Source organism: Mastacembelus armatus, chromosome 21 (assembly GCF_900324485.2).
Source record: "Mastacembelus armatus chromosome 21, fMasArm1.2, whole genome shotgun sequence".
NCBI lineage: Eukaryota > Metazoa > Chordata > Actinopteri > Synbranchiformes > Mastacembelidae > Mastacembelus > Mastacembelus armatus.
The window spans coordinates 19091764-19116418 of NC_046653.1; the positions used below are offsets into that span (position 1 = coordinate 19091764).

The following is a 24655-nucleotide window of genomic DNA, read 5'->3' on the forward strand; positions in this document are numbered from 1 at the left end:
AAAGATTTAATACAACTGTACAGTTTTTTTTTGGTGATGAGGAATTTTGTTCAAATAAATCCATATTGATAACTAGCATATAGAGAACATATATCCTTATATCAGTACTATCCAGAATCATTCAAATTAAAAAATAAATCTGATCTTGCTGAGGTAATTATCTAAATTTATTGTATGAAAAAATTAATTAGTTGATTCACCCAAATTATAAAAAAAAAAAAAAAAATTGCCACTTACTACTACTTAGTAGTTATTTGTTGTAGCCTGTCTAACCATCCAGACTAAAACATCTGCCAGTACAGAAGAGTTGGATGGAATTCTTAATGGTGCTCAAATGATTGAAACATGCTTTAAAATGTACTGAAAAATATAAGCAATTCCACTTTTGGTCTTTTTTCCATTCAGTCTTTTAACTAAATATTTTTTACACACTGCTTATAAAGTCTAAGTGGTGTGTAAAATTACACAACAGAGAACATGTGGAAAATATGTCTGTTTTGCATGTGCAAAAGTGACCCTCCAAATATTCTTCATGATTAGTCAAGGGGTGTTTTTATAAAACAAAACGGCAGAAAAAAAGAAATAATAGTGACACACAGCAAGTATCTATATCACCATATCTGAATGCTTACTTAGCAGACAGCGTGTTTTCTTCATCGTCATCTCGAAATTGTACATGCTCTCAAATGCTCCCGTTGCCTCATGTAGCCTCGCTGACTATGCCACATACACACATGCAGAAGAAAACAAACAGAGGAGAGGGGAGAAAAAGATGAGGGGAGGGCTGCTCACTGTACTGTACATCAAATATTAAATTGTTTACCATGGCAAATAGACTCATCTTAGCCCAGTCTGTTTGAAGTGACAGTCATTGCTGTGTGTAGTGGGTAAAGTGGAGCAGCCCTTGTCGTAAGTGGGGACCTACTACTGTAACTAAAAGACTCATCTACCATTCACAGTGTTGTGTCTCTTCTTCACACGTTCTCTTGTTGGAAAGGCATCCGCTCCGCATTAGTCAGGACTGACGCTGATATCTTTGCTCTTGGGCGTTAACGTTGGAACCCCATAGTGGTCTCTCTTCATTTGCTTATGTAATAAATGTCATACAGTGAAGAGGAGGAAGAGGAAGGGGAGGAAGAGCAAAAGAAAATCAGGGGGAAAATGGTAAACTGTTCTTCAGAGCTAGGAATGTTTAAAAAAAAAAAAAAAATGTGCGCCGTCCATCCTTCACCATTTCATTTTCCTTTACCAATGAGGTATAAATATACACAAAGACACACACGTGCATACACACACATGTACAGCACACACTTTAAACCCACCCTTAGGGATTTGAGTGTCTGGCTTTTATCTTGCCTAACGACCAGTAGTCAAGTCAGGAACCTATTGAATAATTCACTATATTTACCTGCTCCTCTCTTCAAGACTTATAATGTTTGTATTGCAGTGCAAGTAAATAAATAAATAAATGAAGCACTAGGTGAACATGTGAATGCATAAATAACTAAAGGAGCAGGGAGGAAGCCGGTGTCTCAGTCAGAGGTATGTTGCCATCTTCTGGTTTTGGACTCAAACTTCAGGGAAGAAAACATTTCTGCCCTGAAACCTTCGGTGCTCCAGCTTTCATTGCTTTTGATTTCAGTGTGGCTGAAGTTTGTGTCTTCACTTGCAGCCCAAACGCCTGAAACTTAAAATTATAAGTGGTGCTAGTTATAAATATGTCGAGTTTACGTAAAAACCTTTTTTGAGCAGGTAGTGACTGCCACTTGTTTGGATCAGTCAGGATTGATTTTCACCAAGTGTCTTAAGCTTTTATCTAAATGTATCAATCAACAAATCATGATCACAAGTTTACAACATGACATTTTTACGTGATTGTTTTATGCAAGCATGTATGTTTTTGATAGATGACTCCAGGCTCTACTTTGAGGTGTTAACATGAGTTGTTGCCAGCATTTAGATGCTTTTCTTGTTCATCTAATTTGCATGTATGATTATCCACATATGCCCTCCTGTTCCACTACTGCTCTGAATATGATCTGTGCTGTGGCAGGGTGTTAATTGGCTTGGCCCTGCAGTGTGTATGTGCACTGGTGTGTGTCTGTGTGCATGCCTGTACCTCCACACAAATGCTTGAGTATGTATATGTCAGCATGTTGACAGCGTGAGCAGTGTCGGAGTCTGTCTCCGCGGCCCAGCACATGTGGCTCTCCTCCAGTCTGAGTGGCTCTTTGCTCTGTTTCTAACAAGCGCCCTGTGCCTCCCCATTCCTGTTCAACCCTGCTTGGCTCTGTGAGGCCCAGTCTATGGCACAGGGCCCCACTAAGGAGCCCACTGTTTACTCTAGCTGAAGAGAGTGTATTAGATTCTAGAGACATTGAAGTAGAGCTTCAAGGTATGTTGTCATTTCTTGACTTTCAGTGGAACGACACTGTGAGGATACGATCAGGTTATAGTTTTCTATCATAGTTTTGTCAACATTTAAATTTCAAACAAATTCTATTGAAAAACTAACAGGTGTTAGTGAGATTTCCATTCACTGAAGCTCAGTTTGCTCGGATTCTACTCATTACTTGTGATTTTGCACATATATGTGCTACATCACATTGTATATACTGTATATCCATCGAAAAGAATATTCTCACATTTTACTGCATATAATAAAGGTGCAATAAATACAACCACTCTCTAAACAAAACTGCATTTGAATTCAAATCTGGCAAAATATGTACTAATCTTTGTACTTTACCTTGTTTCCTCAGACCTCCTCAGCCAACTCCTGTGGCATTTCATTCCATTGTTTAGTACAAGGATATCCCATGGGACATCATTTGTGTGGCTTCCTTTATGGCGTCCGGCAACTTCATCAGCTATGATTCATCATGTTGCTGCGTGGCGTTCAGGCCCAGTACCTGTGTTTGTGTGCCTTGGTGTTACCTGCCAAGTGGGTGCCTCTGTGTTTTCTCTGCGGTGCAGTGGTCAGCAACATGAGAGGTGTTGTTTCTTTCTGTGTCAAAAGTGTTTGTGTGATTTTATGTGTTGTGTGGAGCTTTTGGTGGGATCGGTGTGGGGTGCTGAATAAGCGAGATGACATGCTGAGTGGGCACATGCCCCAGAAAGTGCCAGAGGACAATTGACACCACGGCCAAACACAAACACACTCATCTGATCTCTTTCCCTTTCTCTCTGTCTTTCTCCTTTTTCCTGTGTCTGTTTTCCTGTATGTTTTTCTTGCCTGCAGCAAGACAGCTGTGTCCATCAGGCCTTGAGGCCCTGTGACATGGGTCACACGCAAAGAAACCACCAGGATCATGGCATCAGAGCAACTCTTCTTTGTGCAGGGAGGAGATGTACAGAAGAAACATACACACTCTATCAGGTATCAAATGTCATACAGTTTCAATATTTACAATGTCCAAACTTTTTTTTAGATATGTGGATACCATGATTGGTTCCTCATCAGAAATAGTTCGGCCGTGTAACTATGCAAACACACACTGTGCATAATGTATTAACCTGAACCAAACATTACTACATTAACTATATTACCATGTAGAGCAGCAACTATTATTTTAATTGAACAGATCATTTAGTCAACACAAAGACTAATGAAACCTTTTCATTCATTTCAGTTTACAGGCCTGACTTCATTCTATTAAGTCCTTCAATGTGGCACTGGCAACAGTAGAAGTGTCAAATTAATAGTAGATTGTTATAGTGTCCACTGAATGAGCTTTTTAAAGTGTGTAGTCAGCATCAGTTAAATTTACCTGCTAGTTTGACTTTATGTCACATATGAAGAACATTGAAATAAGGAATTGTTAGAACAGATAAATTGACTGCCTAAGGTCACAGACAACAGTTTTTTCAAGATGAAAGAATTTTTACGTTTCACTGCTGAAAGTTTGCTGTGACTGCATTTCAAAGCAGCAGAAAACAGAAATGTTTTCATAAAAAGATCCAGGTTTAAATATATAAATATGAATAAACGTACAAACATGAAAATAGAAAGAACAAAGCATAACTGATCTAAAATATCCTTATGTATTAACAAAACTGAATATACCACTGTCACCGATTTCAATTTAATTGTGCAGTTCATTGCTTACAGTGGATCTCACTGCTCCAAGAGTAGCAGCCAGAGACATGTTTGACTGAAGTTTATATATATGATACATAGAAATACTCTTTCAGTGGTACTCACTAACAGCAGCTGTGTTGTACTAGTTGATGTAGGGCTGGAAAACATATTTCTCCAATGCTGCATCCGCTTGAATCTGGAATTATTTCACTGGACTTAAAGCAGAGAAACAATATTTTAGTTACTACAATTACTTTTCTCATTTAAATCAATAAAAGCAGTACAACTCATCACTAATATACTACTAATAATAGAAACTAATATATATTCATAAATAAACATCCTGTCAGTATTTATTCATAATTTATAGTTTTTTTTTTCTGAATGTCAACATGAATTTACATTTTTGTCTTTGTCAATTAATGCATTTGGATTAGGTTTTTGTTGTTCCCCCATTGCAAATAGTTTTTGTACTAAAATTACAGTATTCCTGCTGTTGCTAATCCATTCCCCCCCAGTCATGTGGTGCTGTATTTATAGTAAAAATATTGTCACACATTGCTACAGCTGCTCAAATTCGCTTGATGTCGGGCTTTAAGGAGCAGCTAAAAGCTTTGCTTTAACAGCTCTGTGTCTTTGATGTCAGGGAACTGGATATCCCCCCAGATCTGGAACACAGTCCCAGAATAAACACTGTGGTCTGGAGGTTAACTTGCAGAGCACTATATAGCCTGAATGCTGAAATCCATACGGTTTCAATGACGGTGCCTCTCTCACTCTTCTCCCCACCTCTTGCCTCATTCATTCACCGCTTTCTTTCTCTCACTCGTTCGAGCAGCTTTTGTAACTTTGTGTAGTGTAGCACCGTCTGCTCTCTCTCCCTCTATCTTTTCCCTCGTCTGTCTTTCTCTTGTCCTCTTTCTCTTGTGGAGGTCCATTTGAACAGAGGAGCTGTGCTCTCTTTGACCTGTACTTGTCAGTGTTAATTGTATGGGTTTAATTACAAAAACACATTTAGCACGTTGAAAGGGATTTAAGTTAAATCCTTCCTCTTCAGGCCAAACCTCTAGGATTTAGATGTGGCAGGGCGGTATCAGCTATCCGAGTCAGATTAGATGTTGCCTCTTATCTTACCACAGCCTGTCTTTTGAGTCGCCGCTGTCTCTGTCAGGTTCTTGCAGGCTGCTTAGATGCTCTTAGCAAGGCAGCTTGATTTGTATGATGCACCCACTCATTGCTTTCTTAAAGAATAATTTAGTGACCGTTTTTACCAAACTAACTGTAAAACAGAGGTTGTAAAACTGTACAAATAATTATTTTGATATTTTATTTGTTTGCTTCTTCTCAGGTTTGTGCACAGCCAACAACACTAGGAAAAATAAGTATCTAAGTGTCTAAAAATGACATCTAAAAAGAAGCCTAAAAATACAAATACAAAAATTATCTGAAAAATGTTAACAAAATTGTTAAAATCAGAAAAAAAAATCAGATGTTTGAAATTAATATTTTACAGTTAAAGTTTTATTTTCCTTAATGTGAAATGTGCCCAGTCTTCAGAAATGTCTTCTGAAAGAATGTAATGGCATAATTATGTGCCAAAGACATGTCCAAACTTAATTTAATTTTGATTCGTGAAGCAGCCAGTGAGGCTGTGTTTAATCAGAAGGATTTGTCATGTGATTGACGGACTGTTGACAGCAGTATTGGGGCAGTATTTAGCAAGGTCTCAGAACCCCTGTGGTTAAAGTGAATTTTATGGAGACACTGGTGGGTCTCTGGCATAACAAGAAGTCAGGCCGTTTTTAAAGCTGATGCAAATGAAGGTATTTCATGTTGACATATCACCGTCTGTGGTGTGATAGTTGATCACTTTGTGCATGGTGGGAAAACAAAGGTGCAAGAAAAGTCAACTCTACAGAATAGTCTGTGTGTGTGTGTCTGTGTGTGTGTGTGTGGTTACACCCACCACTGTCGCTCTCTGCGTCTGAGAGCAGAGTCGAGTACATTAACAGACCTAATTTACAATGTATGGACTCTGCGGACTGGAACATTTGGAGTTATGAGATAGTTAAGCGCTTGGTTAACAAAGCTTGGACTGAACACGGGGCCAGTGCTTGGTGGTGATCTTGTGTGTCTGTAATTATGAGTTATTACAAAGAAGATAAAAACAATGCTATCAATAATTATATATCCTATTATATATCCTGAATTTTAAAAAAAGATAAAATGTGCATAATGTAATTTTAAATAATTGAATGTTACATAAATTTTATTGTCGTATTGTTATATTAATTTAATTTTTTTTTTAACCTATTAGGTAATTCTTTTACTTATTAGATTTTTTACTCTTTAGATTTTAATAAGCATGTGCGGTTGTGATTTATCCCCCAAAACTACTAATTTGTTTTCAACAACTGTCAATGTTTGAGGTGGACTTATTTATTTGATTTATGATTGTTTCAGGTTATTCTTTTTTTTTTCCAGCAGGTTCCAGGAGGAAAAATACTTAGTCCTAATAAATGAGGTTTTGATTCTTCTGTTTGATGCAGAAGCACGTAAGAATTCTGTGATTAGGCATTTTAGCAATTCCAACGCAGCAAGTAAAAGCGCACTTAAGTCTCCTGTTGATTAGAGTTTACAAAATGTTTATTATTTACTAAAATTATGTTTTCAAGTAAATCATTTTAGGTGGGAGATTACATTTATGTTTTGAAGGTGGAAAGATTTCGAATGTGATGCTGTTATTAGTGAAATAGTCCTCAAATTGTTTTATTTGTTCATAGAAGCATGTAGTCAAGTGATTATTCGTTTTTAGGTTTTTAGCCAAAAATTGTCAGCTATTGATGAAAATCATGGCAGGTCTTAAAACTAGTTGTTGCTCATTCACTCCCACATGAGGAACTACCACACAGAAAACCTGATATTTACAGAGTTAGTATCTAACCTAACATCAGCCGTGTCCACATGACATGCGTTGAAGTTTTTATCTTTGACCTGTAATCTGCACGTCCACAGGCAAAATGAAAACCATATTTTATAAAGCCTTTTTTTTTTTTTCACAGTGGTCCTGGGTCACATTTTTGTGGGCAGCGCTGCCTCTGGATGTAAGTTAGAGAACTACAGTCCTATCAGTTTGAAATGGCCTGTAAGAAATGAATGAATTTTAATCTTCAAATTTACACAGAAATTATCTAAAGAAATTTTGTTTTCTTGCAGATTGACAATATTTTTCCATTTGTTCAACTATATTAAAGGACCCTTTAAGACAACAGCTGTTCTCTCACAGTATAAAATAAATAAATTCACACACATAAGTGATTTCAAATTTGCCTCTTTCCAATGAAAGGATAAAAATAAGAATGAATGAATTGCAGCTCTGAGGTTTAATTGCTTTTTCATGATCCAGCAATCCTGCAGGAAAATGCAGCGTAAAAAAGCCCAATTAGAGTCTTTTCACTTTGTGCTGGAGACAGCAGGGTTCAGGCTGATTGTCTTTCTCTGCTAGTTGCTCTGCTCCAGAAGGTGATACTGGGTTGGACCCCTGTTACCCTCCGAGCCTTCTGTTAAATTTGGCAGAAAAAACACCGGGGCTCAAGGAAGAACAAAGGCGCACCAGTTTCACCATAGAACCAGAAAAAGAATCCCTGAAGAATGGATTAATTTGGTCTAATCGACGAGACCCATTCCATGCTTACTCTAGCAATGAAAGCTATTGGAGCAAGCAGGAAGCAGCTCTCCTCCTTATTAAATTGCCTAAAATGGCTCGGAAGTTCTTTAGCAGGCTCCCTCTATACAGCAGATGCTCTGCATTAATTGGTCTATGAAGGCCTGACCCGAGGTTCTGGGCAAGGGGTTTAAGAAGCATATTTATTATTTGATATAACCTGGCGTATATGATGTGTGCTCACGAGGGTCGTATTTCATGATATTATACAGTCCTTAATGCTGTGTGTGCTTCAGGGAGCTGGTGTTTGGGAGGTAATGTTTTAACAGCAGGTAAGTTCCAAACACCATTCATCAGAGGCCTGCTCTCTCCCCTCATCCGGCCACAGCCATGACTGATGGGCCTGTCTTTTGTACGAATGTTTAGCACAGTAGAAAGCCATATGCCACTGGCACCAACTCCGGCCCACCACCTCCTACTTCAGCAGTGGTGAAGACAGAGAAGAAGAAAGTACAACAGGATATGAGAGATCAAGAAGACACGACAGTAAAATAACCACAGTGAAAAAATAAGATTCAATTAAACAAGAAAAACTTTAAATACAGTTGGTAAACAGATAAAGAACCTTCTCAGCAACTTTAACCCTCACGTTCATAATGAGTACACATATACATTCACTCAACTACACACATTAATAGTATTAGAGATGTATTTTTAATAATAGAAGTGGTGGTGGGAGGTGAGAGGGGAGGTGGTGCTGGGCTGGTCCATCTGTCCCAAGCAGCCTCTCTCTCAGTGCTGCTGCCGCCCCCTCGTGAGACAAGCACAGCTGTTACTGGAAAGCCCTACTGTCCAAAAAGCACCTCGCACTCCTCCCCTCCATCCTCCATCGCTCTGTCCCTCCAGCCCTCCACCTCTCTGCCCAAACACCCCTGCAAGAGGATGAAACGAACCAGCAAGCCCAGCCACTGTGCAGTCAGCCTGCGCGTCTGCAATTTCAAACCTCTTTAGATCATTTTTCATGCTCACCAGAAATGAATAATGCACACATTAACTGGTGCCAGTTAATAAATTTCCGTCTCACTGCACTATATTTTTCAATAAGGGTCTAGCTGCTTCGTTTTGTTTTGCAAAACAGCCTCAGAGGGTTCCTGCTGCAAATTATCCAAGCCCCCCTTTTCATCCACAGCCAGAAAGCCTTTCCTTAAGAAATAATAAAATGATCATAAATCGGCTTAAATTTTCATTGTTGCATGCAAATGTCAGTGAGTATACTTTCCATTTATATGATCATATTCCCGATCATTCATAGTGATTTCCTCAGCTAAAGATAATACACCACAACATTTTTCACAAGAGTGCATCCTCAACATTCAGCCCCCAGGGCACCGCTACACAGAAACAGAATCAATCTTGGGGAACTTCCAGCCTTTGTAAGGGAGCCAAATTGGCAGACTATGTCCATTATATCAGTTCAGCAAAGCCCTGGCTAGCATCTGGTCACACTGGACTTTTATAGCCCATTTCTAACTATTAATCATTGGCCGTGACATCATGGACTCTCAAGAGGGTGGCGGGATGCTCTGTTACAGAGAACGCCACTGAAAATGCCAGGACATGTAGACACGGCGGTCTCAATACCCACTGACAGTAGCCCTCCTTAAAATGACAGAGTGCATCCAGGCCAGACAGACAGAGTGGTGCCAGGGAGGCACTGTGACAGGCGAGGGGATTCCTCTGAAAATGCCACCGTGCCCTAGCGGCCTATAGTGCTGTAGTGCACTGGTAGTATCTGTTCTGAGGTCATGTCATGTAATATGATCTAGATGAAGCAGACAGGGTGGGTCCCTCTCCAGGATGCGCATGGGGTGTCAGACAAGCTGCTCCTCTAATAAGGACTGCCATTCTAATGATCACTCAGTCAGGCTAACCTCTGACCCCTACTGTTATAAGAAAAAGAGGGAGGGGCCGGCTGAGATAGTGGGAAGGACTGCGGGTTCAAATGTGCCGTATTTACATCAATTAGACAGGCAAGATGGAGGTGCCCATCAGAGCCCATTAGGATTGTTGTGGTTGGGGAAAGCAGGAGGGAGGGACATTGAGGGCCCTACAGAAGCCCAGTGGACACATCATAGGACTGCCCTTGATCACATCCTGTCACATTGATGAGAACTCTGTCAAAGTCACTTTGTCACTGTGCATGTATGTGTGCTCTTCAAGCTATAATGCCTGCTTCCAGCCAAAATACAATAACTCTAGCTTTCCTCTGCCATATATCTAACAATAAAAATAATAAAATCAAAAGGCCCAGTTCTCACAATCACAGTTACTCAATTTCAATATGACCATCACTCATATTCCTACTGCTGCTTCATATAATACCTCATTCCAGGTAACAGTTTTAATAAGTGCTTCTTTATTTTGTTGGGGGGTTGGTGTTTATCAGATGGAAAATAGCGTACCTGCTATTCCAAAACAGCCTCGGGTTCAAATCGGTCCTCCCCTGCCTCTTGTTCTTCTATTGAATATTCTGCAAAACAAAAAGATGACAATGTTTTTTTTTTTTCCTGTGACAATCAAAATGTCTTGTTGAATTTAGTACTACAGAATTTTGAGTTGTTTTGGTTGCAAACCATCAGACACGATTCTCTCAAACCCACTGATGGCACTGATCAAAACTCACCAGCATGATTAATAGCACACAATGAAGAGCCCCACCTGAGAGTTGATTTCATTATCACTGTGATGGAGCATCCAAGCAGGTAAAAGGCGTACAGCAAAAACCCAAAGAACAAGGAGAGGACTTCATAAGGCAGTAGTCCCCCATCTTTTATTAATGTCACTCCGTAGGACAGCAGGTTTTTGTCAGTCAGAATGGATAATGAAGATGTTGGTGGGGCTGGTGAATCCATCCCTTTACTACTCAAATATTTTATGATAATGAAAGGTATTCAAAGAATTATTATGATAAAAGTGGGCTCCCCCACTGATGTGCCAGCACAGCTGTGCAGCTAGAGAGTCAACTGCAGGCACAGAATAAAGGGATCACACAGAAAGTAAAGAAAGACTCCATTAGTACATAAAGTAAAAACTGATGATGTTGTAGCCAACTGTACATCAGCTGCACGGCGTGTTACACCGCACAGTGAAAAATACTATGAAGGAAAAGCTTCAATCAGTTTAAATGTCAATATTCAAACCTTTCTGATCTTATTCTGTCTGCAGTTGCTCTGCAGCATGACACCCTTTCACCACACTGACCTTTACACAAGTCTTTCTAAAACAGGTTTCATCTATATACAATGTATTTGCATCCATTGAGCAGTGTATAAGCTATTTGTTTTGGTTGCAGATATATCTGCGACTGATTCATTATATCAAAGCAGCAAAAACAAAAACAGAGTTGAGTAAAAAGGAAATTCGATGTTATATTAGTTGCATATTTAGGGGGACATATACAGAGGACACTGATGGTCGTGTGTGCTGTGGCACCCCCCAACGTGCATATCAGTAACATCTTCCAGGCATCAAAGCATCAACTGGTGTATTGTACTGTATGTGTAAACAAACTTAGCAACCCTTAAAGCAAAGCCATACCAGCCGGCCAGCGCTTCAAAAGTTTCCTGCAAGCTGTAGGAAGCAGGTGAAAAAATAGAAGTGCGTTGAACTTTGACCTCAAGTGCACACTTGTTGACTGATGTTTCACACTGGGGTCGCCTTTTCCCTTGGCAGCGTTCTTCAAGAGGAGCAGGCCCGTGTGTGAGTATGTATGCGTGTGTGTGTGCATGCATAGTCCCCGGGGAGATCATCCCCATCTCCCTTTGAAGGCTCTGTGCTATAGAGCTGTTTTCATACAGCCCCGGCCATGGGCTTCCTGTCTCAGCTGACCCCTTGTCTCCTCTCGGACACTTCAGAAAAGCTTCTCAGTGCAAACACCTTTCTCCTATTAACTACAGAGGCTACAGGAGGAGACGGAAGGCAAAAAGGGGTTTTGAACCTCAGAGTGCCATCCCACTCAGGAACAAAGAGATGAGTATTAAAAAACAAACACCATAACCACATCAGCCCACCAGTGGTCAACACTTAGCAGCTGAAGCCTCAGCTGGGCAGACAGTGTGATGCATTTATCCTACTAGAGTAAAGACTATGCTGGGGTCCTGTGAAGGCAAATGCTCTTGGTCCAAACTAAAGCACCTTTTGAATATAGGAACATTTGGGACTCCTGGCCAACTCAAATAAATTTTACAACCTATTCTCTGGATCCACACATGTATCGCACTCTCTCCAGCTGACACAACACAGGGTCAGAGATGAAAAGAAGATGGGGTTCACCAAAGATCAATTCCACATGGCCTTCAAATGGGGCAACAAAACAGCACCGTGTGGACAACCATGTAGCCAGCAAAGGCATCCAGCACACCTGCATCAAACACATCTCACATCCAGAAAATCACATTAGATACTTGATACAGAAGCTGTCTCAAAAAAGAAAAGTCTTTAAAATTAGTTTAGACTACGTGAAGTGACAAATTGCAACTGTTCAGCATATTGCGTTTCTATTTTGTTATCCCTTCCTAAGTAGTGGAAAAAAGGTTTATTTAATTCCAAAGAACAAAACTAGAACCTATTACAGAGATCATGGTCTTTATTTCCAAATGGTACAAAGCCAAAATTAGTGTGATTAAATCATATCAAGTTGAACAATGGAAAAAATGTTTTACGGCAGGCAGGGGTCTCAGTTGGCTCCCTCAGGGTGTGCTGCGTTTAAGCTGGTCCAGTTTGCGTCGCAGCATGTTGTAGTTGTCTCTGGTCCCAGGAGCCTCAGGGTCCAACTTCAGAGACAGCTCATAGTGTTTCTCTGCCAGCTCCAGCTTTCCCCAGCGATGATATAGCACAGCTGAGGAAAAACAGAAATGCACTTCAACCTGATAGTCAATCATTCTAATTCTATTCAATTAGTGTGTTCAGGTCAAGTCAGAGAGGCTGCATAGTACTGTTCTGCTACCATGCACAATTATTCTTTTAACTTTTGGGCGATTACAATCTCTCATCAACTTAGTAAACAATAAAATGTGTAACAAGCAAAGTTGCAGCATCCTTACCTAAATTTCCATGGCAACTAGCAGCATTTGGGTTGATCCGAAGGGCATGAAGGAAAAAGGCCTCTGACTCCTGAGGAAAACAAATTAAAAAAAACATGATAAAAATAAAATAAGACACCAAAAACAAAACATACCAAAGTAGCCACTCTGGACAGGGAAATAAAACACGGCAGACACAGAGGACCTTGTAAGGAAAAAAAAAAATCCTAAACATGCACAAAAAAATAACTTTTTTATACTATACTGACTGACCTTGTATTTCTGTAATTTTCCAAGGACGTTAGCCAATGAAAACATAATAGTGTGGTCGTTGGGGAGGAGCTTAAGAGCCTCTCGGCCGATCAACTCTGCTTGACCCAAGTTACCTCAACAGACAAGCACAAAAAACGTCAGACATTACATTTTAGTGAGCCACAGACCACACATACAGTACTGTGCAAAGATTTAAGTCGCTAAAATACACAGGGGATACTTTTAATATAAATAACACAGTCTTTCTTTTATCAATTGACTTCATACAAAGTACAGTAAAGGAAACAAAACCTAAATCTAATCAGTATTTGCAGCTCTCCTCTTTGCCCTTAAACCAGCAGCAGTTCTCTCTGGTTTGACCTACACACAGTTTCTCCTGGTACTTTGCAGCACCTTGGAGAAGCTGCTGCAGTTCTTCTGCAGATTCAGGCTGTGACAGTGTTTCTGTCTTTGCATGTGATCCCAGACTCCACACTGCTGAGATCAGGGCTCTTTGGGGTCAGACCATCTGCTGCAGGACTCCTGGTTCTTCTTGCCTCTGAAACTAGTACTTCATGCACTCTAGTGGGTCTTATGGGCTCATTGTCCTGCACAATGACCTTACATCAATCAGATACCTGATGTATGATAAAAATCTAAAACATCTAAAGTGCCTAAACCCTCTGCACAGTCCTGTACTTAACACATACATCCATATATTTGGTGTATCTACTGTTAAAACTGATTACATTCAAATGGAGTTAAAAAACAAACCAGAGATGCATTGGTTGGAATTGTTTCTTCCTTCTACCGGCTTCTATAACTTTTGTGACATATCCACCAATAGATATAGAAAAGCCAAATACAAAAATATAAACAAATGTAAATTTATCTTTATCACACATTTTTATTCTTTGGATAACAGCGTCTGGACTCCAGAATTCAGGGTAAGTGTATTGCTCCACCGACCCAATCTTTTGAGCTGTCATAGTCCTTACTACATTACGCTCCCACTACACTGCTGGGATGTTACCAATTGCTCAATATTCACATGACGGGCTCTATGATTCATCTAATCACTAAAGCACAGCTAGTGTATCAAAATGACTTTTGATAGGAAAGCACATAACTGTTTACGTCAGGTCTTGATATCAGGGAAAGCTTCTTGCATTTTAGTATTAAGGGGCACTTTAGTACTGAGTCATGGCCTGTGCCTTTCTTGAACCTCTTTCATATGCGGTTTGCATTACAAAACACTGCTGGTCTAGATGACCCTGTTTGTAGGGCTTCTGTGCCCAGTAAGTACAACCAATATAACATATATATTGATAATACAGATAACATGATTTCCTTCACAGGTATACAGAGACTCTGACTGCTTGCTTTATTTGACAGCAGTGTCTGGAGCTGAGTTTTTCCTTCTCCACACATGGAAGAGTGGTTTAGTCTCCTAATTAAGGTTGAACACAAGGCCCACTGGGTTATTGATCTCTGTCACAGACTCGTCTGATGTCTGGCCAGAAATGGAGAAAGAGAGACAGACTGACAGTCAGACAGACAATGACATTCATGTCCTGAGTCATGGCCTGTGCCCTTCAGTCACAGCTTGCCAACATGTGACTACATTTGTGATTGTGTCTGAGTGCATCTGCCTGAATCTACACTGATTCTGCCTTTTGTTTGTATAATGATCAAACAATAGTGGGGGGGTGAACAACAAAGAGAAAAAAGTATTCCTGTTTTCTTACTATCTGAAAATGACACCTATTGTTCTTGTTTCTTTCTGGGGTTTTTTTTTTTGCGTGTTTTTGGTGGGGAGCTGGGGAGAGAAGTAGAATTATTTCTGTCAGATTTAGGGAACAAATACGGTGGGGGGACTCTGAGGGGGCACTCTTCTGACTGTGCTTGCCCACGTTTGATCAGGAACATACTGGGCTCTGATTGGACAGTTCTAGTAGTCTCCTGGGAGACTCCGCCCCTGTGGGAGCGGCTTCTGACAAAACGGCTCAAGCATTTGGAAATCAGAGCATTCTCCACACGGCAGGGAAGAGTGCCTTCAAAACTCACAACACAAAGCTTTAATACATAAATTTCAAGCATTGCTGATTCCTGCTCTTCCGGTCTAATCTTTTAGGTCATTTAGATTTCGTGCCTTGCCAAAATAACAACACTGTGTTTTTTGGCCTTTTATGCTAAAACTGCACCCAGAATAGAGCAAAGCGACTCACAAAAATCAAATCAATTAATTAAGAAATGAGTTGTTCAATGTAGTAAAGATCTCTCAAGTTAATAATCCTGTGGGATACTGTCTTGGGGTTTGATTTTTTTTTTTTGGAAATGGCTCCATGCTGCCAAAGATTACAGGTACTTCAATATAGGTACAGTATTTGTGTGCGTGTGCTTTTATCGATTACCAGTGTTGTCTAGCAGAATGACCATGTTGTTCCAAGCCAGGCTGTGTTCAGGTTTCAGCATTGTTGCATTCCTCCATGCATTCAGGGCATCCACATGCCTGTTTTGGTCAGCATACTATCATGACAAGAGAAAATAAAGTATAAACCCTCTCATACAGAGCTTGTCTTCTTTTTGTATTTTGCAAACCCAACCACATACAGTTACTTTTTCCACAGGTAATGGAGGACCACTTTTCCAAACTGACATAAGCCTTATTGGCATAGTGTCTCTTCATTTGTTCAAAAGCAGCACCTGCTAAACTGAATTCATACTCTGAATCTTACCAAGCGTCCCAGGTTATAGTAGCAGTCTGGGTATTTTTTCCGAAAGCGGATGGCGTTCCAGTAGCTCTGCTCAGCTTCCTCAAACTTCTGCAGGCTGTTCTGAACTATACCCAGATTCATCCAAGCAGCAGCAAAGTCAGGCCTGCACAGATTAAAACATACAATGACTTCAGTGCTTTCTTTAAGTAATTCATTGTTGGAACCAGAGTGAAATTAAATGGAGTGCAGTATTGCTTTGTGTTACATGACATACTGAATAGCAACAGCTTTTGACAAAAGCTGCTCTGCCTCGACCAGCTCATTCCTCTCCTTAAGGATGTTCCCCAGGTTGTTCATGGCATGGACATAAGTAGGATGTAGCCTGAAAGACACAGAAAACATGCATCACAACGTTAACCTCTTCCTCATTTGTTAGCAGATGATTGAACTGCCAAGGTTTTTGAGGAGACATACCTGACTGCCTCTCTGTAATATTGGATAGCAGCAGTACTGTTTCCTCTGTCAGCCAGGTTTTTACCTACGTTGTAATGGACCTGAGAAATCAATCATAAACAAGTAAAGCATCACAGTCTGTCTTAAACATTTAGTTGTCAATTCTTTCCACATGCTGCCTAAAAGACCTTACTGGCACATGCTCTAGAAAGGCAGGTCTGTACCTTGGCATTGAGCGGACAGACAGACAGAGCACTGGTGAAGAGGCTTCGCTCCGACCGCCACTGGTAACTGCGGAGAGCACAGCGAGCTACATATACACACAACAGTGCGAGCACCAACACACACAGCAGTTTCTGGAATGACAAAGAAAATAAAAGAAACAAAAAATAAAAAAGAAGACATTAAACAAATGTGTGCTGTAAGTCACTGCCTTTGAGCTTAAAAATAAATTTTCTATGACTCAGAGTTAATAACCTGCAAATGCATCTGTATAACATGTAAACACCACCTGCTGTTATCATCTCTTTATAAGTCAATCATTAGTCATCTCTCATGTCTGTCCCTATTCTGCATCAGTGAGTCAGTGACACATCAAAGCTGGATAAACAGGTGGTTAAATAACAGAGTGTAAAACCAGGCCAGTGTGGCTGTAGAAACAGAAAGATCGCTGAGCATCTAGGTGGAAGCTCTTATTTTGGTGGGATCTTTTTGGTATGATTTAGCCCTACCCTGTATTTGGCCCAGCGGCAGCAGCAGTGTCCCAGTGAGTATGCCAGCAGCAGGCAGTACCCAGCTGAAGACAGGTAAAGCACTCTCTCAGCAATGACAAAGCCCACTCTGAAAAAAATATTACTGGCTGGCAGAAAAGGGACCACCAGCAGCACCAGACCCAAGGTCAGTGTCCTGGTAAGGAAAGGAAAATACCACAGAACACCAAAAAATTATATACAGGTACATGATACTCATGAATAGAATACGTTAGAAGAAATAATCTAGGCAAAGGTTATGTAGGCCCATTAAAAAACATCCCAAACACAAGGAAACCTTTTATGAACCACACAGTCTGTCTCTAAACCAGCAGAGGATTTTAAACTCTTGTAATAGCAACTGAGACATGCTGTGGTCACAAGTGTAGATCCAGAGACAGACATGTACTACATCTCATCTACAGTGAGGGTGAGATGGCTGTGTTCACTTACCTCCTTCTCTGGCTGTCCTGTGAGCATAAGGCTTGGCTTATCAAGCCTATCAGGACACACCAGATCAGCAGCAGCCATACCATCCTCCAATCAGTGGCTGACTTAATGAGAGGCACACAGCCCATGGACCAATCAAAACACAGCCACCAGGGACACAGCAGCAGCCAGGCATTTAGACAGTAGTAGTAATTATAGTTCACTATCTGCCAATCAAAGGGGAAAAGAGATGTGCAGAGAAAAGTGAAATAATAACATTTCAGTTTCTATAACTGTGTTTAACATTGATGAAGAATTTGTCTAAATGAAATTAGACTTAAAGAATAAATAATTTCTGCTTCACTGCAGTAAGTTCATCATTGTATACACGTCCTTCGATAGTTATGAATATGATAGCCATGAATAGCTATACAGTTGACCCCCACGAAGTTGCGATCCAGAGTTTGCGGCCTCAGTGGTTCACAGATTTTTCCTTAGAGCCTATCTAATAATTGTTTGTGGAAATTCCTGCAATTTTGCAGAAACCGCAAATATCCTCCGCAATGTTTTGGCTTTTTTCATGGCAATACATATAATTTTTCATGTGTTTTAACACTAAATTACTGAGAACAATATAATTTACTAATTTAGGTAACAAATTTATTTACTAATAACATATTAAGCTGAGCTTTAAATGAGATTAAGGTGTTTTGAGGGCATATTTAGGGTTTAAACTATAAAAATAGGCATTTTTTGACCACATCCAAAATTTGCAGTTTTTCAGAATTCACGGTTGCTCTAGGAACGTAACCCTATGAATTTACTGTATGCGATTAAACTTTGCATCAAAGATTAAAACTTAGCAAACAAGTCTTACTCACTCTAAGAAATATGTTTTCTGCAAAAGAGGCAGGGTTGTCTACTTCAGTGAATGCCGGTGGTCCTGTGCCCATGATCCTCCAACGTGCATAGAGCATTGAGAGTCCTCCAAGACCCATCAGAGTCAGACGTGTAAGCAGTCCTCTTCGCAACAGCTCACTTACCTGTCAGAAAAATATTAAGTTCTGTCACTGACAAATAAAAATTTATCCTCAGTGTTTTTTCAATAATTTGTTTGAGGAGTGGTGCTGATGTTCACACAAATGCCAAATGCAAAACCAGCATCTATGCACATCGATGAAGAAACTGCTTAAAATTGTTGCTCCAGTTATTCATGGTCACCTTGTCATGTGTTATTTACAGAAAGCTTTAGACACTTAAAGGGCTCTGGACGCCCAGGTAGCTGCAGTAATATGTCAAAAGGCCTCAGCATAGAAACAGAAGTATGACCCAGGGTTCAATACAACTGGCAAAGGAAAACAATGTGCTCCCAATACTGTACAATCAATGTAGTATCATCTAAAATATACACCATACACCAATCATGTCAGTTTAATATATATAATATATGTTTCATATATGATACATTTCCACAGTAAATCATTTATTCTGGGGACAGGTGTAAAATGTGTTCAAACAGTTTCAGAATTTAAGAAGTGCGAAAAAGGAGTTTATGTGTTTAGCTCTCACTACAACCCTGAATATGGGGTGCCTGCCTCATTTCAGCAGGTCAGATAGCTGTTGACTCTACATCATGTACAAAGTGCAAGTTGCAGTAGTTATATTTTGTTATGAACATTAAGGGCCCATATAAAATGGTACACAGGGCAAATACTGTATGATTGTTAGTTACTTGCAAGCTCTGTTTCATGAGCACAATGTTCTGAAATTCATTCAGTATAGACAATGTATGTGATGTGGCATTAATCATACAAAGGAGTACATAATTTATGACAGAAAAGAGGGAGAGGGTGTATAAACTGTAACTCACATCAAGTGGATTCTTCCTAAGGAGTAGCCTCTGGCTGAGTTCATACACATTAACATTACAGATCAGGAGGACATCAAAGGCTGCATTTATACCCTGAGGGAAAATAGATGGAGAAGGAGGAGAATGGCATTTAAAATGTATATAGGTCACCGACAAAATGGATCTTTACTTATCATAAATATATGGAAACCACGAGGCAAGATTTTTGTGTAAGCAAGAATACCAAGAATGGATAAAATAAAATAAAAAATCAAAGTGTATGATACAAGAGTATCATGCATCACAGATGAGGTTTCTCCTGCTGTTTCTACATCATGTGATTAAAATCATCAACTCTTTAAAGAATGGTTTTACAAAAAGACTTCATACCAATACTGTGATGCCTTGTTCTTTACAGAGCATCGCTGCAGCACACAGCAAGAGGCTAACCATAACCCAGTGGACAGAAAACCGGTCATTTCCATCAGTCCCTGAAAACACAAAGCCAAGACCAAGCCAGTTACGAACCAGTAAAGCATTAAAATCTAGGTGTTCAAACAGATGTATTTAAACACTAGCAGATTCAAAATGCATAAAGCTGCCATTATTGAGTATTTATGCTCGATCCTCCTCTATTTACAGTGCAGTATCACAGTGTACATAGAGTAATACATGTGTTATATACCTACCTCTGTTGAAAGCTTTGCAGTAGGTGAGGAAAGAGAGCTGGAAGAACAGAGCACATAGAAGGTCTGCTCGGCCGACTATACCAGCCACCTTATTGAGACATAGGGAAAAGGGAGAGAAACAGCAAGTGAATGAAGATGTGATAGTTAAGTCAGAGAAAAGCAAGTTTAAATACCACATATATATTAGGAAACAGCTTTATCATATTCTTCCTTTTATTAATTATTTTGTTACATATCTTCCATATCACATTCTCTTTCGCATGGCACATCCGGTTACAACTAGAGGCTTATTAACAGAGGTAAGATGAATCTCTCATTACCACTGTGGCCTGTTGGTGTGTGTTTTATACAGTGTGTGGGTACAGTATGGTTGGCATCCTGGGGTTCCCTGCTTTGATACATACTGCAAGCCTAAGCCAACAGCCTGCCTGCCTCCCACCCCCCAGGTCTCACCCAGTCCTTGCCCTGCATGATTAAAGAGAATGGAGAGGGGGAATTGCTGCCTTCCAGCAAGGCTTTACGGCAAACACACATATGCTGGCAGGTCAATAAGCATCCCGACACAGTTAACAGCCAGGCCATGCTGCCGCACATACCTTGGCGGTGCACTACCAGCTGAGATGGGGCTTTTGTTCTTGGCATGGAACCACTGCATATGTAGTATTAAAACCTCTGGACTGGTATAGACAAATTAAAGGAAAAGCAAACCTAAAGTGTCTTGGAAAGCTATTAGGCCACCATGTGCCACTAGAACAGCATCAATCAATCATCTTGGCATTGATTCTGCAAGTCTCTAAGTTTCAATGGAGGGGTAGGATACCATTCTTCCAAAATATATCCCTTCATTTGATATTTTGATGATGGTGGTAGAGAGCACTCCCTAACACGTTGGTCTAACATTTCCCATAAATGTTCAGTTGGGTTGAGATCTGGTGACTGCAAAGGAAACAGTAAATAATTCACATCATTTTCATCCTCATTAAACCATTCATTAACCCATCCAGCCCTATGGATGGGAGCATTGTCTTTCTGGAACAAAGGTGATCACTCAGAACAGCCTTGGTTTGCAATTACTCTTCCCTGTAATGGGACAGGTGGATCTAACCCAAGCAAAACGGCCCCTACAGCAACTGGGCACCAGATCCCCTCAGTGTACAGTTTAACTTTCAGTTTAGTATTTTTTAGGTAAGTATGTAGAAATAGAAAACTTCAGTGAACAGCAAGTGTGTGACTACACATGTGATTGTTCATCTAGTGTAGTCTACTGCAGTCATACAGATTTGTGCTTACTAAGATCACTAAAAATTCCAGGCATGTGAAACAACACTAATTATGGTATTATGTGTGATTGGAGATTGTGTCGAGGTGCTTTTGTTCTGTGTAGGTTTAATTTACTGTTCAGCAATGTGGGCTACATCATAAAAGAGTATACAGTATGTACCGCTCATTGACATTCATCTGTCTATTGCCAACGCTGAATCATTGTTTATGACTAAAAACACTGTAAGAGCAAAAAAAAAAAAAAAACTCAGAAATCTGATGTATTTTCTAGACATAAAAAATCTTGAAGTTCATCTGTAACACCACTTACACTTTCTGTGTGAACTGGGTGTGCAGCAAAGAAGAGGGCAGCAAGGAGAGAGGTCTTGGGAGCGTGGTTAAGTATCCTACCCTTCTCATCATAGGCCAGTCCACCAATCAGTATAGCAAAGACATCAATCATAAGGGCAGATATGACAGCATGGAGGATGATGTTCAGAACATGGAAGCCAACAGGGTGCAGGCCTCCTGCCAAGAGGTAGTTCAGCCTGCAACAGTGAGATGGAAATATCTGCTGCTGTATGTTTGGGAAATGGCGGAAACAGTGAAAGAGAAATACCTGATGCTAATGAATCAGAAATTAAGTAGAGTACAGACATGAGTTTGTAAGAGGTTGCAAGTTAATATGATATTATGATGACACTGAGACAGGGTCAAAAGCACAGGCATGAAAACTGCTAGGTTCTCTCTACATGTTGGCCCTGTGATGGACTGGTGGTCTGTCCAAGGTGTACCCTTGCTGAAGGATACAGGGGAGATAACGGATGGAAGGATTTTACAAACACATCTGCATGAGTCTTTACCTAAACGTAAGGACAGTGAGAGGTCGGTAGGATTTGTGGCTGGAGTTGCTACTCAGGTTGCTTCCCCAGAAGTCATTGCTCCAGATGTTGTTCAGGGGTGTTGTTGGTTTCAAGTCCTGCAACAGAAGCACAGAATCAGACCGATGCCATCACAACAACATATAAAGTGTGCTGTGTGCTGAGTAAGCATACCTTATTGTTGACGATTGCTTCAGAATCATCAAACACAAACTCCCCATCATAACTATTAATGAAGCACAGGAGCGCCACCAGGGCCACAGTGACCTTGGCCTGGACTGCAGCAAGCTTTGGAAGGGGTATTTGGTGATCCCAGTAAACTTCAGCTAATGCCATGATGCACTGGGTCTTTGGTCATTGTCTGTCATGAGGAAAAAGATGGTAAATAAAGAGAGAGACCACCGTCCTTAGACACTGGACAGATCCATACCTTATCTTCTGAGAGACACGTTTTGAGAAGTCACTCTGTTATGAGCACCTCCCATGTTAGCTGTTAGCTTCTGTGCCAGATGGCTAATGCTAACCCGCTATAGCAGCCGAGGGTCGTACCTGCACATAAACATTCACTCAGTAACGCAGAATGAATGAAACACTGACACTGGTGACTACATGACGCCATAACACGAAGAGTAACCTACCTTGGACTTTAGCAAGCTAATAAAACGTAACGTTAACTTTAGCATGCCACGTTAGCCGCTGCTATTCCATTATTATGAGTCGTAAATACGGCACAGGCGCAGTTACAACTTTATCGGTGTTACACGACTCCCGAGTTCAACTACGTCTCCGAAACATTTTCATTCACACAGTCCAGTCCCGGCGACGTGAAAACCGACAAGTGTAAACAAATATACATGTTCAGGTTCCAGCACTTCCTGTCTGACGTCGCTGCCACGTGTTTATGGTCGTCCAATCGTTGAGTTGTTGCTGGATTTGGCAGTGACGTGCACAGAAATATACACTTCAGTAGCCTCCAATGTGTTATTACCCTGTCAACATTTATTTTTCAAATGGAAGTAAACGCCAGATTTTTGTTCTGTTTTGGATGCTCTAATAAACATTTCATTAGTTACCTTACAATATCTTATAGTCGAAAACATGTTGAATTTGATTTATTGTAATGAGTAAGTTCGTCTTTCTCTTAAAAAGTGACCTGATACTAAATTAATTAAAAATAGAAACAACAATCACAAAACAGCAAAACAGAAAACTCAATAACAATTTACAAAACCAAACATTTTTGACTAAACATAGAGACAACAAAAACACCCACAGCTCAGACCAGAGAAATCCATACACAGTTTAGTCTCCCAGAGGATGTGCTCACTTAATAAAAACAGTCTGACATACATTTGGATGTGAAAAGCTCTTACATTTCTTCATAGCTACAAATTCCTACAGTGAATTGTTTTGTCTAGTTGTCCTCTAAGATGTGAAGATGATGTGTAGTGTTGAACGAGACACTAAGATGTGTGTGTTGTTTCTGTGTTACTTGAGTTAGTAAATGATAAATGATACAGTGACCTAATGAACAGGTTGGAGGAGGATTCATTTTTGCATGGAAAGTACAGAAAGTGTAGGACACAGCACAGTATAGCGCATGTAACTTGGCTTCATGTTGAAGCAGCACACAATAATAGTTTGCAAATTTTGGAAAATGTTTTTCATTTTAATAAAATCCAACCTTGACATGTTTATATAAATAAAAAAAAAATCAAATATACAGATTTGTGTTACTAATGATAATGTCATTCCCCCAGAAATCTGTGTAATGGTTTGATCCCATATCATAATTAGGTATGGCAAAGACACGTTAAGGAATATCCAAGCATAGAGATCATTTCAAGCTGAACTTTAACATTATTATTATGCACTAAATAAGGTACCGAGCAGCACCGGCCTCTGATGTCAAAAGATGTAAAACTTGTGTACGTTTGCCATCTTTCATCTTGCCCTGGTGTGGCTTGACCTCAAAGTCTTTCTGTCTGCTAAGATGGTGTGTTTGCCTTTGATGGGTAATGTGGTGACACCATGATGCATAAAACAGTTCAAACTCTTTTTGGGCAGTTACATATTTTTGCTGTTCAGCCCTATGTTTCAGCATGTTTAATCTCAGCCATGTTCTATGAGCTGATGAAACAAAAATTTAACAGCTTTCAAAGTGATGGAAAGAGGAAAGTGTGGACAGTAAAAGGAACAGTGTGTGAGCCAAGCATACCGTCTCATCTATCAAACATGGTTGTGGTTCTGTTATGGCTGCCAGTGTGTTTGTGATTTCACAATGAAGGTATACATAAGAATTCTGTGTGCACTGATTCAGTTCAGTTATCTCACTGGATGGCATTTTCAGCAGGACAATGAAAATAAACATACGGCCAAAGCAATCAAAGAGCTTTTTAAGGTAAAGAGGTGGAATATCCTCAACTGGCAGAATGAATCACCTGATCTCAATCCAGCTGAGCTGCATCCCACTTGCTGAAGACCAGACTAAAGGCAGAGCGATCCCACAACAAGCAAGAGATAAAAGTGGCTGCAAGGATTTTCCAAAAA

At 40.2% G+C, this 24655-nt stretch overlaps 1 protein-coding gene across 4 annotated transcripts; it reads right to left on the bottom strand.

Annotated features, from left to right (window-relative positions):
* Nucleotides 1-8319: 8319 nt before the first annotated feature.
* Nucleotides 8320-22990, bottom strand: tmtc4 (transmembrane O-mannosyltransferase targeting cadherins 4). Of its 4 annotated transcripts, XR_003294977.1 has the most exons (21): nucleotides 22744-22990; nucleotides 22536-22654; nucleotides 22280-22466; nucleotides 22088-22203; nucleotides 21556-21772; nucleotides 19965-20052; nucleotides 19666-19766; nucleotides 19297-19389; nucleotides 18308-18469; nucleotides 17451-17653; nucleotides 16980-17154; nucleotides 16473-16604; nucleotides 16270-16349; nucleotides 16070-16177; nucleotides 15817-15958; nucleotides 15493-15607; nucleotides 13100-13212; nucleotides 12848-12917; nucleotides 12467-12642; nucleotides 10208-10275; nucleotides 8320-8677 (listed from the first exon to the last, which is right to left on the bottom strand). XR_003294977.1 is itself a non-coding variant. In XM_026295981.1 (20 exons), exons 3-19 carry the CDS (start codon nucleotides 22439-22441, stop codon nucleotides 12494-12496), a joined length of 2226 nt encoding a protein of 741 aa, XP_026151766.1. In that variant the 5' UTR covers nucleotides 22442-22466; nucleotides 22536-22654; nucleotides 22744-22990; the 3' UTR covers nucleotides 10063-10275; nucleotides 12467-12493. The 4 variants fall into 4 exon arrangements, 3 of the variants coding, with proteins under 3 accessions (XP_026151766.1, XP_026151764.1, XP_026151767.1); XM_026295981.1 differs by lacking the exon at nucleotides 8320-8677 and having other exon boundaries at nucleotides 10063-10275; XM_026295979.2 differs by lacking the exons at nucleotides 8320-8677; nucleotides 10208-10275 and having other exon boundaries at nucleotides 12373-12642.
* Between the last annotated feature and the right edge of the window lie 1665 nt (nucleotides 22991-24655).